General features: G+C 44.3%; 1 protein-coding gene across 2 annotated transcripts in view; it reads right to left on the reverse strand.

Moving 5' to 3' along the window:
* Positions 1-7,714, reverse strand: part of GLDN (gliomedin) — a 62,973-nt gene extending 55,259 nt beyond the window's left edge. Inside the window, exon 1 of one of the 2 annotated variants that reach the window (XM_070469280.1) lies at positions 7,117-7,714. In XM_070469280.1, coding sequence (XP_070325381.1) covers positions 7,117-7,479 — 363 coding nt within the window. In that variant the 5' untranslated portion in view covers positions 7,480-7,714. The remainder of the gene's footprint in view (positions 1-7,116) is intronic. The other variant, XM_020869206.2, reaches the window with a different exon arrangement.
* Between the last annotated feature and the right edge of the window lie 9,501 nt (positions 7,715-17,215).

The raw sequence follows: 17,215 nt of genomic DNA on the forward strand, positions 1-17,215 counted from the left end.
TTGTATGGGCTCAGGGGGGCTTATTCCTGCTGCCCTCATCTCTGCTGCTATGGCTAGAAAGAAACTAGGAGCTTTAGCATAACCACAGGACCTGAGAGGAGATCCAGGCCATTCAATGCCTTTCATGTGGCCAACACAACTTCCCTGTCCCCACAGGTCCAGATGCTCAGTCTTGACCCACTTGTTTCTTCCATAAGTCCTTAGAGAAGCATGACAACTGTACATCTTCACTGAAGGTTTTATTTGCATGTGTGCAGAATACGTATCAATGAAGAAAGTGTCTGAAGGATGTAGCTAAGGGGCCAGTCCTCTCCTGTCTTCCTCACATACCATCACGACCTGATACATGAACAAAATTTATGGGCGTGTTCATAGTACCAACACCAGACACAGTCTTAGCTGAGATGTAGCCTCAAGTTCTCTCTTACCCTTAACTGATAGCTGGGCATGGCTTCTGACATGCAAATTAACGTGTGACATCCCAAGTGCCCATGAGCACATGCTGCTATGAGAAAGGCCACAGAACCTGCCCCCCTCTCCAGCCACAACCAGGCTCCGCATGTGGGTTATTGCTTTGGCCACCCTGTCTTATTTTGTTCTGCTCTGTCAGGCCTCTGAGCTCTCACCAGGGCCCAGTTTATACGACAGGACCTACTGGGGTATAAGTTTCTCCCCTGCAACTGAACAGAATAGATGTGGTTTGAAACAAGGCCTAGATATGAGGCTAAAGGGATGGCTATTCTAACATTATCCACTCCAGACTTGGGAAGTCAGCTTAGAAGGAACACGGCTTGAGGGCTGGCTCAGTCCCACTGCCTTCCTCTAGAGTGAAACCACTCTCAGCGCAGCTCTGTCCTGGACTCTGTCTCCTGCGGGAGGGCTTAAACCCCAAGGTTAACACTGCTTAAACAACCCTGATTTAGTAGCTTAGCTCTTCAAAGGTACAATGCCTAGGGCCCTCCAATCCCATGGACCACTGTCTACATGAGAGGTCGGTAAACTTTTCTGTAAAGAACAAGATAGGAAATACCTTAGGCTTTGTGAGTCATATGGTCTCTGGTGTGACTACTCAATCCTGTGGTTGTCATGTGACAGCAACCACAGACAATACATAAACAAGTGGGCATGGACGAATGCCAATAAAACTTTATTTATAGTTGCTGAAACTTGAATTTCATACAATGTTCATGTGTCACAAAATACCGTTCCACGTATTTTTTTCCTATCCACTTGTAAATGTAAAAATCATTAAGTCACAAGCTGCACAAAAACAAATAGCAGGCTTGATTTGACCTTAGGCCACGGTTTGTTGACTCCTGATCTAAATCCTCAGCTTTTACACCATGGAAGTGACCCAGTTCAAGGGGTGGGAAAGGCAGGTAACCCCTGCCCTGACCAAGCTAAGGCCTTCAAGGCGATACAGCATCCATGCAAGCAGAAGCTGTGACTATGGTAATGTGACTTTTGTCCCCTGTAAACAAGATAATGTATAGATCCATGTACCTCAGAGTGGTCATCATGAAAAGCTGTTTGCTACAATGCATTACTAGTTAACACAGCTGGAATCTCCTCCATGAGAACTGCCCACAGTAAATGCTTTTGAAAAGCCTCAGTGACAGGAAATCTCCATCCACTGAAGGTAGAGTTTATGTTTCGTGCTCACACTTGGTCACTAAGCTGTATCTAACTCTTTGTGACCCCGTGGACTGCAGCCCACCAGGCTCTTCTGTCCATGGGACTTCCCAGGCAAGAATACTGGACTGGATTGTCATTCCCTTCTCCAGGGAATCTTCCCAAACTAGGGATCAAACCTGCGTCTCCTGCATTGGCAGACAGATTTTTTACCACTGAGACACCAGAGAAGCCCCTACGGTTGATGTTTAGAGACAGCCAAAACCAAAACAAAATGAAACCAACCAAACCAAATGAAATGCAAAAAACCAACTCCAACCACCAATAATGATAACAATGACACAGATTCCACTATCCTTTCAAAATTAGGCTGGGAAATCAGCGGTGGGGGTGGGGGTTGTGGTGGAACTAAATAAAGCCATTTTGTTCAAAACCAAGTCTTAACTCAGCCCCTAACAATGTGAGTGTTGTTTGGCCAACACACTGTCAGTCAAATAAGAAAACATGTTGAGAAAATTTTTGTCAATAGTTAAAAGCCAAGAGATTTCACATAAAAAGACAGATTTTTTACTTTTCTTGACAAAAATCAGAAGATCAGACATACAAGGCTCTCGTTCATGTACAGCAACCATCAGCAAAAGCCTCCCCTGTAGACGGAGCACATGAACCTTGGGTGGGCACAGTCCCTTCTGTGCCCTACGGCCCCCAGCCCAGTGGCAGCTGCCATGTAACCTTGGGCTTACAGCCTTTTCACTCACAGTACGAGTAACACAATCACATGGTTCAAAAGTCAAAATAATGCACAGAGCTATGCAATGAAAGGCTCATGCCTTATCCCGACCCTCCTTAAGTAAGTAATGTTGTTCATGTCATTTATTTTTTCCCCTTCTTCCTTACACTTTTGTCATTTAAAAATATATCTTGGGGGTTGTTCCAGTAGCTGAACATAGAGAATTTACTCATTCTTGCTTTATAGCTACCTAGTATCCCAGTGGACATATATGTCAGTTTATTTAACTAGTCCTGTAGTGGACACAGGATGTTAGTCTTTTGTTTTTACCAATATTCTGCAGTGAATAACAATGTGCATATGTCATTTCATAGATGACAAAGTCTTGTGCAAGATAAATTCCCACAAGCAAGATTGCTGGGTGAGAGAGTAAACCTATTTGTTATCCAAAGGTATTGCCAAATTGCCTTCCTTATGGGCTGTAGCATTTTGCATTCCAAACAGCAGTATAAGAGCAAGTCCGTTTCCCTTCAGTTTCCCCAACAGAATATGTTGTCAAACTTTTGCAGTTGCCATTCTGAAAGGTAAGAATTATATTTTGGAGCAGTAATTGCATTTCTAAATCAAGAGCTCTTTTCCTGTGTTTTTAAGATAAATTTGCATTTCTTTTCCTGAGACCTATGCATTCCATATTCCTACTGGATTCCTATTTCTGTTGCAGATTTCCCTATTAAATTCTTACCTTGTTAAACAGCTTCTAGAACTGCTGCATATATTTTCTGCATAGATATAATCAGCATATATAATACATGCAGAAGATTAGCCCTGTACCTATGATATGAGCTCCAAATATTTCTTTACAGTTTATTATTTATCACTTGCCTTTAATAATGGTGTATGTGTTTGTTTTTATAATTGTCATGCAGTTTTTGTTGTTGTGTGTGCTTTTTAAATGTGGTTAAATTTACTCATTTATTGTTTGCTTTTGGCTTTTGAGTTATAGTTCTCATTTCCCTTTCCAAGATTAAAAATGAACTTACTCATATTTTATTCTAACAGTTTTAGAACTTCATTTGTTAAACGTAAACTTTTGATCCATTTAGAACTTGTTAAGGCACACATTATGAGCAGTAAAACTTTCTTCCTACTGGGTGCTCGACCCAAGATTTTAGGGAGGATGATAAAGCTACCAGAACATCAATAAGGGTGAGACTTGAAGAATGGGATGAAAGAGAGAAACTGATGCAGGGAGGAGTGAGAAGAGCAGTGAGAGGGAGTGGAGACTATACAGCGCCAACATCTCTTGAAGGAGCTCCTGGCAGATGGGTTCCCATTACTGGTATAGCTCAGTGGTACCCAGGGCCCCTTTCATTACTTTTCTCCAAAATACTCATTTCCTTTTAAAGATTTAATGGCTGTACCAAACTAACTAATGGGCTTCACAAGTGGCTCAGCAGTAGAGAATTGCCTGACAAGCAGGAGACGTGGGTTCGATCCCTGGGTTGGGAAGATTCCCTGGAGGAGGAAATGGCAACCCACTCCAGTGTTCTTGCTTAGAGAATCTCATGGACAGAGGAACCCGGTGGGTTACAGCCCACCCATGGGGTCACAAAAGGGTCGGACACGACTTAGCAAGTAAGCAATAACAACCAAACTAATTGTACTTAAGTAATAATTAGTTATGCTGTCCTTTTAATAAAATCATTTACTGCTGCCAATCAGTTTCTGGTCAGAATGTGCTAACCAGAATTAACATGCTGAGCTGAAGTACTTTCAGCCAAAAGCATAGAACTTAGAAGTACTGGTTGGCTTGAGAAGGCTCATCTTGCATAGATGAGCCATTTTTGGAAGACTTTTTGCAATGCTGAAATTAGTCTGCATACAGTTTCTTTGTTCTGAGATCTCTCAGGACATGGGACTTCAGTAGTGAGGGGACCTCTGATCTCACTCTCATTGAAGACCTACTGGCACTATATAAAAAGGTGAGGTAAAGTGTAGACTTCAACCCTGAGAAGTTGGTATGCTTACCTCCATGCTGTAAACTACATCTTTAATAGTCCTCCTAGCAATTTTTCTACTCAGGTGCCCTGTTGTTGTTCAGTTGCTAAGTCATGTCCATCTCTACATGCCCTGAGAAAGTTCTTTTTAAAAATTGTTTCCTCATGTGAATAATTCTCTGTTCTGAGAAACAGAGAGAGTAAAGATGAAGAAAATCTACTAGGGTGAATGGTGAGAATGTTGTCACAATAAAGTATGTAAAAAGCTTTTCACCATTAAGTTTGTTCCTTTGCCTAAAGCAGAGGCCTCAAGGGAGACCTGGTGAGAGTGAGGTGCTTAATACAACTGACCATCATCACGAAGGCATGCCAAGGCCCTTTGTGTTGGTAAGCGGGCACCCGCCCCTGGGCTTCACTCCTAACAATTAATTCAGAATCTCTGGGAGATGGGTCCTAGGCATCAGTCATGTTTAAACTCCCTATATGGTTTCACTGTACAACCACTGCTCTAGAATGGAATTATTCAAAGTGTGGTTCTCAGACCAGCAGCAACAATATAAGTGGGAGCCTGTTATAAATACAGAGCCTCAGTCCCCAACTTAGAGTTTCTGAATCACAATTTGCATTTTTACAAGATCTCCAAGATCTTCATATGCACATTAGAGAAGCGGTGGCCTAGAGGAGCATTTCCCAAAGTGTGGCACCTGGACCACCTGTATCAAACTCACCAAGGGGTCGGAAGGGTGGGAGATGGGTAGGTCAGGGGACTTACGGAAGCTGGTTCTGGAGATTATAATTCTACAAGTCTGAGGTTGGGACCCTGAAATCTGCATTTTTAATGTGTTCCCAGGTGATCCCTAAGTCTACTGTTTGGGAACTACTCCCAAGAGGACTATGATGGTGACTTTCTCCTGGCCTACATGGAAAGTCCCTCAGTGACTCCTAAAGGTCAAAGCACACCCATTGCAAGTGGGGGATGACTTGGGCATAATCTTCAAGTGCTTCTCATCCAGATAAATGTAATGTCTGTTCTCTGAGTTGCTACAGAGCAGCTAGTGGTAGTTAAATCAGCTTTCATACTGACACAGATATGAGTGTCTGCATTATCTTGGATTAATGATGAACAGAATGCAATCTGGATACATAAACCTCTTAAAAGCAGGATTAAAAATATAAAATGTTGATACTCAGGTGCAACCTTCTTGGATGGTTTAACAAACCCCTAAAAATGCACAGTGAAGAGCCAAGAGAAAGAGTGAATTTCCCTAAAGAGATTTCTTCACTTTACAGAGGTCCTTTTCTGAAATTTTTGCTTGGGTCCAGCTTTTTAAATGAGAATGTGGGTTAAAAACAAAATGAACTCAGGAATGGAAAAATGTGATCTTTCCCAAAAGATGTGCTTGAAGTGTGTAGTACTTTCATGTAGTTATGAAAGCACTTCAGCTCATGTAAGGTATTTAAAAGCTTCTATGATAATAGAATTAAGTGAATTTATCTTCAAACACCTAGGATTCTAAAATATGGCTCACACTTGATTTGAGATGACAACTGAAATCTTTGTAAAATATTCATCATAGCTGTAATGGATAATGAAATAGAACGGGGAACTGCAATGTGATCCAAGTGTAACTGTTAGATAATTACTGAGCTAAAATCAGCAAAAACAAATGAAATTAAAACTGGAAGAAAGATTTTTGAGGCTTTACTTTAACGACTTGTTTTAAGAGCAGTTTTTCTGAAATCATTTTTGAGGAGCACAGTGGCCTTTGAAAATCTAATGAAAAGCTTTGGACTCTCCCTAGATGCATGAGCCTGTGAAGAGCTCACTCCGACATTTTCTGAGGTTCCACAGACTTCTTGGGGGCTTCCCAGGTGGCGCTAGTGGTAAAGAACCCTCCTGCCAATGCAGCAGGCGTAAGAGAGGTGAGTTCCATCCCTGGGTCGGGAAGAACCCCTGGAGAAGGAAATGGCAACACACTCCAGTATTCCTGCCTGGAAAATCCCATGGACAGAGGAATCTGGTGGGCTATAGTCGATAGGGTAGCAAAGAGTCAGACACGGCCGAGCGACTGAAACGATAGACTTCTTGGAGCCCACATGATAAACCCCAGCTTTGACACTGCGTTTTAACAAAAGATGCTCTATGTTGATTTCCATTATTTGTAACCACTTGGTACCCAAGAGTAAGTTTCCCCTCAAAAAGGTCCCAGGGGTTGGTAAAATTAGGGCTGTTTGCACATAAACCTAAACTATTAGGTTGGCATTCTTGCGTGGGATGAGCCGAGGCCCGGTGAAAAGCCAGACCAATAGATGATGTCAGTGGAAGAATCACTTTACAGAAGTCTGCGCTCTTCCAGAAATGTTACGTCTGTGCTCTCATGGACCCCCTACGAATTTCACAGGCAGAGCTCGGGCCGCTGTGGCTCCTGTCACACCAGAAGGTGAAAACCTGTGTTCAAAGTTAGGAAGTATGCTCTTAAGAACATTGCCTATCTCCTAATTTATCTGCAGTCTGAACGACCTCAGAGGTGGAAGACTTAGCCCTTCACCCCTCCCCCGTTTAACAGATAAGGAAACTGACCCCTGATGGGCTAAGGAGCTCGCCAAGGTGATTTTCCCAGCGGGTTCACACCCAGGACTTCTCCCCAGGGCACCAAGCCATCTGGCCAGAGGAGGAGGGGATGTCTGAGGCTCTCTCCCTCACTGTCGGCCGCCCACCCCGGCGGGGGCGTCAGAGGGAGCTGAGACCCCGCCTACCGGCACCATGGAGTAGGTCATCATCATCAGCATGTCTTGGCTCTCAGCACGGATGTGCTGCGCAGGCTCCCCGCCATGGCTGCGCTTGTTGCGCGCGGCGCTCGCGGGGTCTGGGGGTGGCGCGGGCCCCCGGCGAGGCGCGCGACTCAGCTCGGCCAGGAAGGCGCGCAGGGCGCTGTCCTCGCGCTGCTCCCGGCCCCGCTGCGCCTCCAGCGCCCGGAGCGCAGCGCTCAGCCCGCGCCACTGGCACAGCGCGAACACCGTGCCTGCAGCATTGAGCGCCGAGAGCAGCGCCACCGCGGCCAGGGCGCCGCGCAGCCCCCAGCCCGCGCCCCCGCGGCCTCGCTCCGCGCCTCCAGCCATGCCCTGAGCGCCTCGGACCGGGTCCGGCAAGGCTCTGCCGCCGCTCACCCCGGCAGCCTTTATACGCCTCGGGCAAGCCGTGGGCTGGTGGCAGCGCCGTGAGTCACGCCGCCCTTTGGCCCTGCTGGCGGGGCGGGTTGGGGACAGCAGTAGTGGGGCTCGAGCAGCCCGGAGGGACAGGCCGGCGGAGAGGGGGACAGGAGCGAGTGGAGACAGTCTGCGGGGGAGGGCAGGCTCACACTCCTGGTGCCTGGCCAAGCGAACTAGCAAACCCGCCTCTCCTTCCTTCTCCCCCACTGCCCTGCCCGTGGGGATTGCCGCGGCCCAGACGGGCAAAACGAGGGTCAGACTGAGGGGGAGAGCAGGAATTCTTAGGGCCTGAGAAGTCGCTGGATTCCACCCCCTCCTCCCCCCACACTGCCCTCTCTGGAGAAAGAGATCAGCATGCCCAGATGCCAAGGCCTGTGCCCACTGCCCCTGGGCAGTCTGCTGTCGGGCTGAGTCCCAGGCCGCAGGTCATTCCTCCCCAGGATCATGAGGCCTCATGTGGCCACTGAAGCTCCTACTCCATCTTTCCTGGGAGGGGAACGGATAGAGACCGGGAAACAGCTGGCATTGGATGGTTCAAAAAGCCGTTCATCAGAAAGAGAAAAGCCCAGCCCTGCATGACAAGCAGGGGTCATCCGTGAAGGAAAATTTTCAGGATATGACAGGCCAAGAACTCTCCCATGAGATCCTTATCTGGGAGGTAGCCCAGTGATGAGAAAAAAACTCCAGAGTGGAAACTGGGAGGAAAAAAAATACCTTATTCTGCTGCTACCCAGCTGGAGGGCTTTGTCCCAAGACCACTCTGGTCTGATTCTGAGGTGCTCTCTGGCTAAAGGTTTGAGGTGGTGGCCAGGCCCCTACTGGACCTTACTCAGTCTGTGTTACTTGAGGGGGCAGTCACATCATACCTCCTGGCTACCTCTTCACAGCTCCCTCCTACTCCTGTTAGCTCATATGCTTGTTGTGCCTCAAAGGCCACTAACCACCCCTGCCCCTGGCCCCCAAGGCAGAGTCATTTCTCAGTCTCTCCCAGGACCTCTTCACTCCCCGTTTTTCTCAGCTTCCTCTAGAATGACTGCCTCCCTGGGGCCCCAGGGCCTGCAAGAGGCCCTGGTGGTGTGGGAAGCCACAACTTAAAACCAAGATTGCTGTTTCCACAGCCCAGTATCTCAGAGAAGGAGCTGGCTCCCTGCCTTTGAGCCAGCTGGAGCTGTCAAGGTCCTGTGTCAAGGCCTGATTCCTTCGTTTTAATCGAGGCTGACCAGCTTGCGTCTTCTTAAAAGAACATCCAGGATGAGGAATCAGGAGAGCATGAAGCCCCAAGTGCTTCATGAATGACCTCAACTATGGGGACATGAGGTCTGGTAGGGGATGGCAGTGATACAGACAGTGTCCCAATCCCAGCATACTATGACCTATTGGAAGAATTGCCATGTATCCTCATCTCTTTTCATTTAGGCTTAGGATGCCAATTGTCAGGCTTACAACCAACAGGGAGGAGTCACAGAGAGGCAGATTGGAGGTCAGCCCCAGGAAGATCTTCATTTGGTTCACTAGAAGCTTACTGAGTGCCTACTGTATTTCAGGCACAGTAATGGGTGCTGAGTACAGACATGAACAAGACAAGCAGTTTGCAGAGGAAGCAGCTGGAGTCTCATGGAGCCTCCTGAGCTTCCTTTTATCCCAACGTTCATACAGTTACTGTTCCCTGACTATCTGTCACCAATGCCCACCATTAACAACAGTGTACAGCTTCTGAAGTCAGGGGCCACATCTTGTTTAACTCTGTCTCTTCCCAACACCTAGCACAGTCCCTGGCTTAAAATGAGCATTCAGTAGTTACCTGTTGAATGAGCAAATTAACAAATAAATGACACAAAGGCTATATGGTGACGGCATGGCTTTGTTAAATGATGTGTGTGTAGTGATGGTAGAGCTCGAGCATGAAACTGCTTATGTCACAGAACATGCCCCTCTGTCCTTGGCAGGCTGCCTGTCTAATGGTCGTGGGAGTGAATGTAGCCTGACACACACATCCCCATCCCTCCTGGTTCAGAGCCCACAGCCTGTAGGAGTTCCCCTTGGAACAAGCCTGGCTTTATCTGACAACCTCAGACCAAGTTGCTGCCCCTCTTGGGATATAGGACTCCAAACACTCGGCATGGACACTGGGCTGGATGGTTAGAGTACCTGAGATATTGTATTGAGAGGCTAAGGAGTGGGCAAGAAGAGGGCAAAGGAAAAGCCAGACTTCCCAGATTCTTCCACCTGATTCTTCTTCCCATTCCCTCTCCCAGTCTTTCTGTGCAAGAATACAGTATTTTACAAGAAAGGAGAAGGCTGGGGCATGTTACTGTGGCCTACGAGGCAGATCTCTTCACTCATCCCGCACCCCAGACCAGCTGTATCCAAGCAGCTGACCTTGCTCTGTTCTCTGTCCCTGTTCTCCTCTCTCCTCCCTGTACCCTGTACACCGCACACCCAACTTTCTCCTTCTCCCGTCTGTCTCAGGGCTGCCCCTGTTTAAGATCTAGCTCACAGCCTCCTTCCTCAATCAGGCCTTGCCATCCATGCCCACCTCAAGCTTTCCCACGCCTTGAACTCTGCAAGCCTCAGGTTCTCAGAGGTTCTGAGCAAGGGCTTCGGAATCAGATGGACCTGAGCCTGAAACTGCTTTTTATGAGACTTTGGGTACCTTACTCAACTCATCTCAGGAGACTGTAATTGTACGTATCATGGAGTTCTGAAGATTTAATGAGAAAGTGCATGTAAAGCACTTGGCATAGAGTTAATATTCGATGGACTTTAGTGTGGTTGGCTATGGGCTATCTGAACTTGCTGACACCCATATACTGTGCCTTGTGCTACTGACCAATTTCTTAGTTCTTCCGGATCTTAGTTCTTTAGTTGGGTTATAGTGTGCTTAAGGAAGGGAACTCTCTTCACTGTGTCTGTCACAGGAGGGACTTGTGCCAAGTAAGAATATTTGATTAATCGATTGTCAGTGTTTTTTTCAGGAACAGAACTTTGAGTGGCTGGTAAACTTGGCCTCTTGTCTGAATACAGTGACTTTGAGTGGTTATAGGCGGCCCTTCAAACTTTGGCTTCTTAAGTCTCCTGAGACTTTTGAGAGGCAGGTATGTCTGTGTAGACTGTCCTGCCTAGTATTCTCTGGATGAGCTGGTACATTCTACTTATTATTAAAAAATAAAGTTAGCTGTTAATCTGGCCTGTTTTGGTGACATAGGGGGTTCAAGGTACAATGGGGACCTGGGGAGATATCTGAGTTTCCTCTTCTGGAAACCAAAGGAGCCAAGAACATCATGTGCTGTCTTTACAATGATAAGTAGTTTTTCCATTAAAAGGCAGGCAGATGCTTCATTTTCAAAGTTTAAATAGAATGGTCTTAAAAAATGATTTCAGGTTAGCTTTAGGGCCCTGGAGAAGAAAATCCAATTCAAGAATATACTCCAACTTTAATTCCATAGCACTTTCTCCTGAGGGTAAAGTGAATAGTTTTCATTTACTTTAAGGTCTGGCACTTGGGTATTTTGGTCCAAAGGTTGGCAGCTATGTTGTGACTTCTGATGGTGCTTTGCTGCCTCCCCAGCCCTACTCTTCCTCTTTGCCACCAGTTAGGGAGAAAGTCTCTCTGATTTTTGTCAGCATGTACATCTATCTCCCACCCAACCCCCTCTGCTTTTAACTCTCTGTTTCTACATTTTAACCCCAAGAAACTTCAAGTCACCCAACCAAAGTGAGAAATTCTCTCATTTTCCTTGTTTGTTCACTCATTCATTCATTCCAACATTTGTTTATCCACTTATTTGACTAATTGAGTGCCTGCTTTCTGCCAGGAACTGTGCCGGGATCTAGGAATAAGATGGAGAGCAAACTGGGACACCAGTTCCTGCCTTCCTGCAACCTACAGTCTAAGTGGGGAGATAATCAACCAAATAAATCTCACAGATGTGAGGGTGTAATTCCAAATGAGATGATGAGATAGATGCCCTGAAAAAACTGAGTGTGATTCTGTGAGACTGTACCACTGAGGAATCCATCCTACATGTGGAGTGCAGGGCCAGGGAAGGCTTCCCAGAGGAACTGACGATGGTTGAGTTGGAAACTAAAGGTGAGTTGTCATCAATAGGTGACAGTTTGGGTGGGAGAGCTGCAGGCAAAGGGGATAGCATGTGTGAGGCCCTAAGGAACCATAAGAAGGCCGATGTGGCTGCAGCGTGGAAAACACTGGAAACAAGGAAGGGAGAGTGTGCAGTGAGGCTGGGGAAAGTGTTAGGGGCCAGTCTCTGTGGGTGAGACCTCATACGGCTGGGGTCTTTACTGTAAGAGGAGTGGGAAGCCAGTGAGGAGTTTTTAGTGTGTGTGTTGGGTTGGGGGGAGGTTGGTTTGGTGGACTGCAGATGACAGATTTTCATTTTCAGAGATTACCTTTTATTGTAGGATTTTCAGTGGCTCCTGTGACTACTGAAACTATGTATAATCTCTAACCCCCACCAGACTAAACCTCAGCCTTTAAACCCATTTTTCCAAATGAAATAAGAAAACATTGAGTTCCAGAAAATGCCACTTTTTCTTTCACTGCACATTTAAAGGTAGTTGAAACATAAAACCCTGACTAACATTTAGATAATTTGGCTAATCTTGATATTAACTGAGGTTTTTGTATAATACCCAGTAATATTTGCATTTTCTGAGAAGTCAGCCTTCGGTGCCTTAGGCTGAGACCAGCAAATCATGTTATGCCTAGGACTGAGATGATGAGATAGATGCCCTGAATAAGGCTGGATGATACTGCATCCCTTATGAGATTTTGGTGGTAGCAGATTTCCACCTATCATAGTTATAGTTTCTTAGACATCTGGATAACCCAATCAGTGTTAGGCTGGAGCTGTCTGAGGTTGTACAGTAGTGCTATTTTAGACCTCCCCTCTACCTTTCCTGTGCTTTCTTTGTTCCCTTTGTTGGCAGTAAACATACCCCTCCCCCAATCCCATCCTGCCCTTTTAGTGCATGGTAGCCAGTTGTCACCGATTGGGTACCCTGGAGTAGACGCTGAGATGGAATTTGGGGTACGAGATATTCATTAGGGATCAGTACCTATGAAGGAAAGAGAGGAAGCAGAACTGAGCAGAAGGAGAAGTCCAGTTCAGTGTAGTCCTACCAAGCCTTAGCCAGACCAACGGGGAGGCTCTGGATTGAGTATTGCCCATCAGTATACTGTGTCAGGCTAGAATGACTGGGCTTTCTCCCTCGTCTCTCTGGATCACCGGGCAGATGTGGGCTGTACTGGGGAGGGTGTGGCCTTGGGCCAGGCAGCTCTTGAAGCTGAGGCACACCTCCCCCACTCCTTGCAGCAAGTCCTTCCTTGAAGGGGGATGTGGGCACATCTCCATGTCCACATCTCCACCTGATTGGTGACAGACAGGACCCCAGACTCCAACATTAGTAGTATCTAAATTGTAACCTTGTTACACTGTAAAGAGAAGCTTTCTTTTTTAACTGAAGTTATGGTCTTTCAGTAAATAAAAGAAGTGGTTGTTTTCAGAAACTGAAGGAAAAATATGAAGAGGAGCTCTGAGTGGTTTTGAAATGGCTAAATCCATGGAAGTAAGTTAATACTGCAAAGCCCCACTTAAGAAACTTGAGCCACTGTTTTCAAAAGAATAAAACAAAGCTTTATATTTGTAGAGCAGTTCAGTTTTCAAAGTACTTTCTCATGTCATTTGAGCCCTATAATAAGCCTGTGAAGTTTGCAGGGTAAGTCTTACAGCCATTTCACAGATGGAAAAGCAAGGTTCAGGTTGGGTAAGCAATTTGCCTGAACATCATCCTGTTGTAACCTCACCAACATCTATCCATGCCTTCTTCATTGAAAGTGGGAACCTTTGGGGCCCAAATCTTGGCCAGTCAGGAATGCTCAAGATGATGGGCAGGAAATAGGGAAAATAGGACAGGGAAAGGATTCAATTTGATGAAATGGAAAAGGGCTTAGAGCGGCACTTGGCTCCAAGGCTTAAAAACAAAGGCGGGGTAAGCACTCACTGCTAGAATGTGTGAGCTTCGCAAGGGAGAGGAAACCCGTCCTAGATCTGGCATTTTATGGTGGGTTCACAGAGAGCAATGATATCAGAATATGATCTCCTGGAGACTAGGTAGTGGAACCATCATTTCTGCATCTCAGAGATGAATAATAAACCTGAAAGAAAGGTGAACTAGGAGACTAAGAGCCCAGGACCTTTTCTTCTTGGGGTCAAAAGGCAGAGTGACAAGCAAGATAATATATGCCTCATCTCTCCAGCGGCTAAGTGGGAGGGACCAAAGGGATTCCTGCCAATATCAAGACTGGTGAAGATGGCACTCCATCTACAGAGCCAGGGGACTGAAACCAGGCATTGGAGGACTGCCACCAGCCAGGGGGAGTGCAGGTCAGCCTACAGATCCTGACTTCGATGGCTTTCTTTTTTTGAGATGTCTACAGCTGTGATATTGGGCTATGTCTCTCCTATCTTCTCCTCTCTCTCTCATTCTCCACCGCCCCCCCCCCCCCACTATCTTACACAACAATTAGGAATGAATTACTCTTGTGTATCATTTTACCTTCTTTCTTTCTAAAACATTTATTGTGGTAAAAACACTTAACATGAGCTCTACCGGCTTTACCAGTTTTAAGTGCGTGATACAGTATTGTTGACTGTAGATACAATGTTGTATAGCAGTTCTCTAGGATGTAGTCTTTGTGCTTAACTAAAATATTATGTTATTTGATTAGAAACTCTCCATTTCCTTCCCCACTCAGTCTCTGGCAACCACCATTCCACTCTTTGATTCTATGAACTTGACTATCTTAGGTACCTCACATAAATGCAATCACGCAGTATTTGTCCTTCATGACTGTCTCTTTTCATAATGCCTTTTTAGTATAATGTCCTCAAGGCTCATCTATGCTGTCTCGTATTACAGAGTTTCTTTCTTTTTTAAGGCTGTAAAGGGTGTAAATGTTCCCTTGGGCTTCCTGGTGGCTCAGATAGTAAAGAATCTGCCTGCAGTGCGGGAGACCTGGTTTCCATCCCTAGGCTGGGAAGATCCCCTGGAGAAGGGCATGGCAACCCACTCCAGTATTCTTGCCTGGAGAATCCCCATGGACAGGGGAGCCTGGTGGGCTACAGTCTGGGGTCGCAAAGGGTCAGACACAGCTGAGCAACACATGACTGAGTGACTAAGCACACACACAGATGTTCCATTGAATGTACACACCACTTATTTTTAATACATTCATCTGTTGATGGACATTTATGGTTTGCACATTTTGGCTACTGTGAATAGTGCTATAATGAACACGGAAGTGCAGAAATTTCCTTGAGATCCTGATTTCAGTTATTCTGGATGAATACCCCAAAGTGGGATTGCTGGTTTTAACTTTTTGAGGAAACTTCATATTGTTTCCCATAGCAGCTGCACTATTTTATAGTCCTACCAACAGTGTACAGAGGTTTCAGTTTCTCTACATCCTCACCAACACTGTTGACTTATGCTTTTTTGATGATAGCCAGTGTGAAATGATATATCATGATGGTTTAGATTTGCATTTTCATAATGATTAGTGACATTAAGCAGTTTTTCATGTACCTGCTGGCCATATACAACAAATGTTGGCATATGTATATATTCTTTGCAGAAATGTCTATTCAAGCAGTTAGCTCATTTATTTAATCAGGTTATTAATAGTTTTTGTGCTATTGAATTGTAGGAGTTCATTATATATTTTGGAGATTAACCTCTTATCAGATACATGGTTTGCAAATATTTTTTACCACTCCCTATGTCGTCTTTTTATCCTGTTGATTGCTTTTTTTGCTGTGCAGAAGCTATTTAGTGGGATGTAGTCTCACTTATCTAATTTTGCCTATGCTTTTTATGTTAGATCCATGGAACCATTACCAAGACCAATGCCATGAAGGATTTCCACTATATTGCTTTCTAGAAGTTATAGAATTTCAGGTCTTACATTTAAGTCTCTAATCCATTTTGAGATAATTTTTGTGTATGAGGGTCCAATTTCATTCTTTTTAATATCCATGTCCAGTTTTCTCAACACCATTTGTTGAAGAGACTGTCCTTTTCCCTTTATGTATTCTTAGCACCCTTGTCAAAGATCAGTTGATTACACATGCATGAATTTATTTCTGGGTTCCCTATTCTAGTTCATTGTCTATATTTCTGTCTTTATGCCAGTACCATACTGTTTTGATTTCTACAGTTTTGAAATATATGTTGAAATCAGGAAGTGTGATGCCTCCAGCTATGTTGTTCTTTCTCAAGATTGATTTGGCTATTCATGGTATTTTGTTGGTTCATGTGAATTTTAGAATTGCTTATCCTATTTCTGGAAAAAAAAAAAGTTGCCACTGAGATTTTGATAGGGATTTCATTGAATCTGTAGATAGCTTTGGGTAGTATGGACATTTTAACGATATTAAGTTTTGTTATCCATAACCACAAACTGTCTTTCTATTTGTGCATATTTTCTTTGATTTTTTTTTTTTTTTTTGGTCAGTTTTGTAGTTTTAAGTATGTAAGTCTTTTATTTCCTTAGTAAAAAGACTTTTAACTTTTGGGTGCTATGGTAAAGGAATTGTTTTCCTAATTTCTTTGGCAAATAGTTTGTTGTTAGTGTATAGAAACACAATGGATTTTGGTATTTTACAACTTCACTGAATTTGTTTATTCTAACAGTTTTTTTAATGGAGTTTATAGGGTTTTCTATTTATAAAATCATGTCGTCTGCAGACAAGGACAAATTTACTTATTTTCTTCCAATTTGGATGCCTTCTGTTCCCTCTTCTTATCTATTTACTTTGGCTAGGACTTCCAGTATTGTACTATGTTGACTAAAAGTGGTGAACGTAGGAATCCTTACCTTGTTCCTGACCTTGGAAGGAAAGCTTTAGTTCTTCAGTATTGAGTATGGTGTTAGCTGTGGGCTTCTCATTTATGGCCTTTTTTATACTGAGGTACCTTTATGCTATTCCTAGTTTGTTGGGAAGTTTTTATCATGAAAGAATGTTGAATCTGTCAAATATTTTTCTGTATCTATTGCAATAATCATGTGATTTTTATCCTTTATTCTGATAATGTGGTGGCTCACATTAATTGATTTTCATTTGTTGAAAGATTGTTGCAACCCAGAGATAAATTCCATTTGGTTATGGTGTGTGATAATCTTAATGTGCTGTTGAATTAAATTTGTTATTAATAGTAAGGATTTTTGCATCTATATTTATCAGGGATGTTAGCCTGCAGTTTTTTTGTTTTTTGTGGTGTCTTTGTCTGCCTTTTGATATCAGGGTAGGCTCACAAAATGAATATGGAATTGCTCTCCCCCGCCTTTAAGTCTTTTGGAAGACTTTGAACAGGATTGGCACCAATACTACTTTAAATATTTGGTAGAATTCACCAGTGAAGCCATCTAGTCCTCGGCTTTTCTTTGTTGTAAGGTTTTTGATTACTGGTTCAATCTCTATATGAGTTACAGGTGTGCTCATATTTTCTATATATTCATAATTCAGTCTTGGTAGATTGTGTGTTTCTAGAAACTTATCAGTCTCTTCTAGGTCATCCAGTTTGTTGGTGTATGATTATGCATAGCAGTCTCTTTTAATCCTTTTAT

This window comes from Odocoileus virginianus, chromosome 6 (assembly GCF_023699985.2).
Source record: "Odocoileus virginianus isolate 20LAN1187 ecotype Illinois chromosome 6, Ovbor_1.2, whole genome shotgun sequence".
Lineage (NCBI taxonomy): Eukaryota > Metazoa > Chordata > Mammalia > Artiodactyla > Cervidae > Odocoileus > Odocoileus virginianus.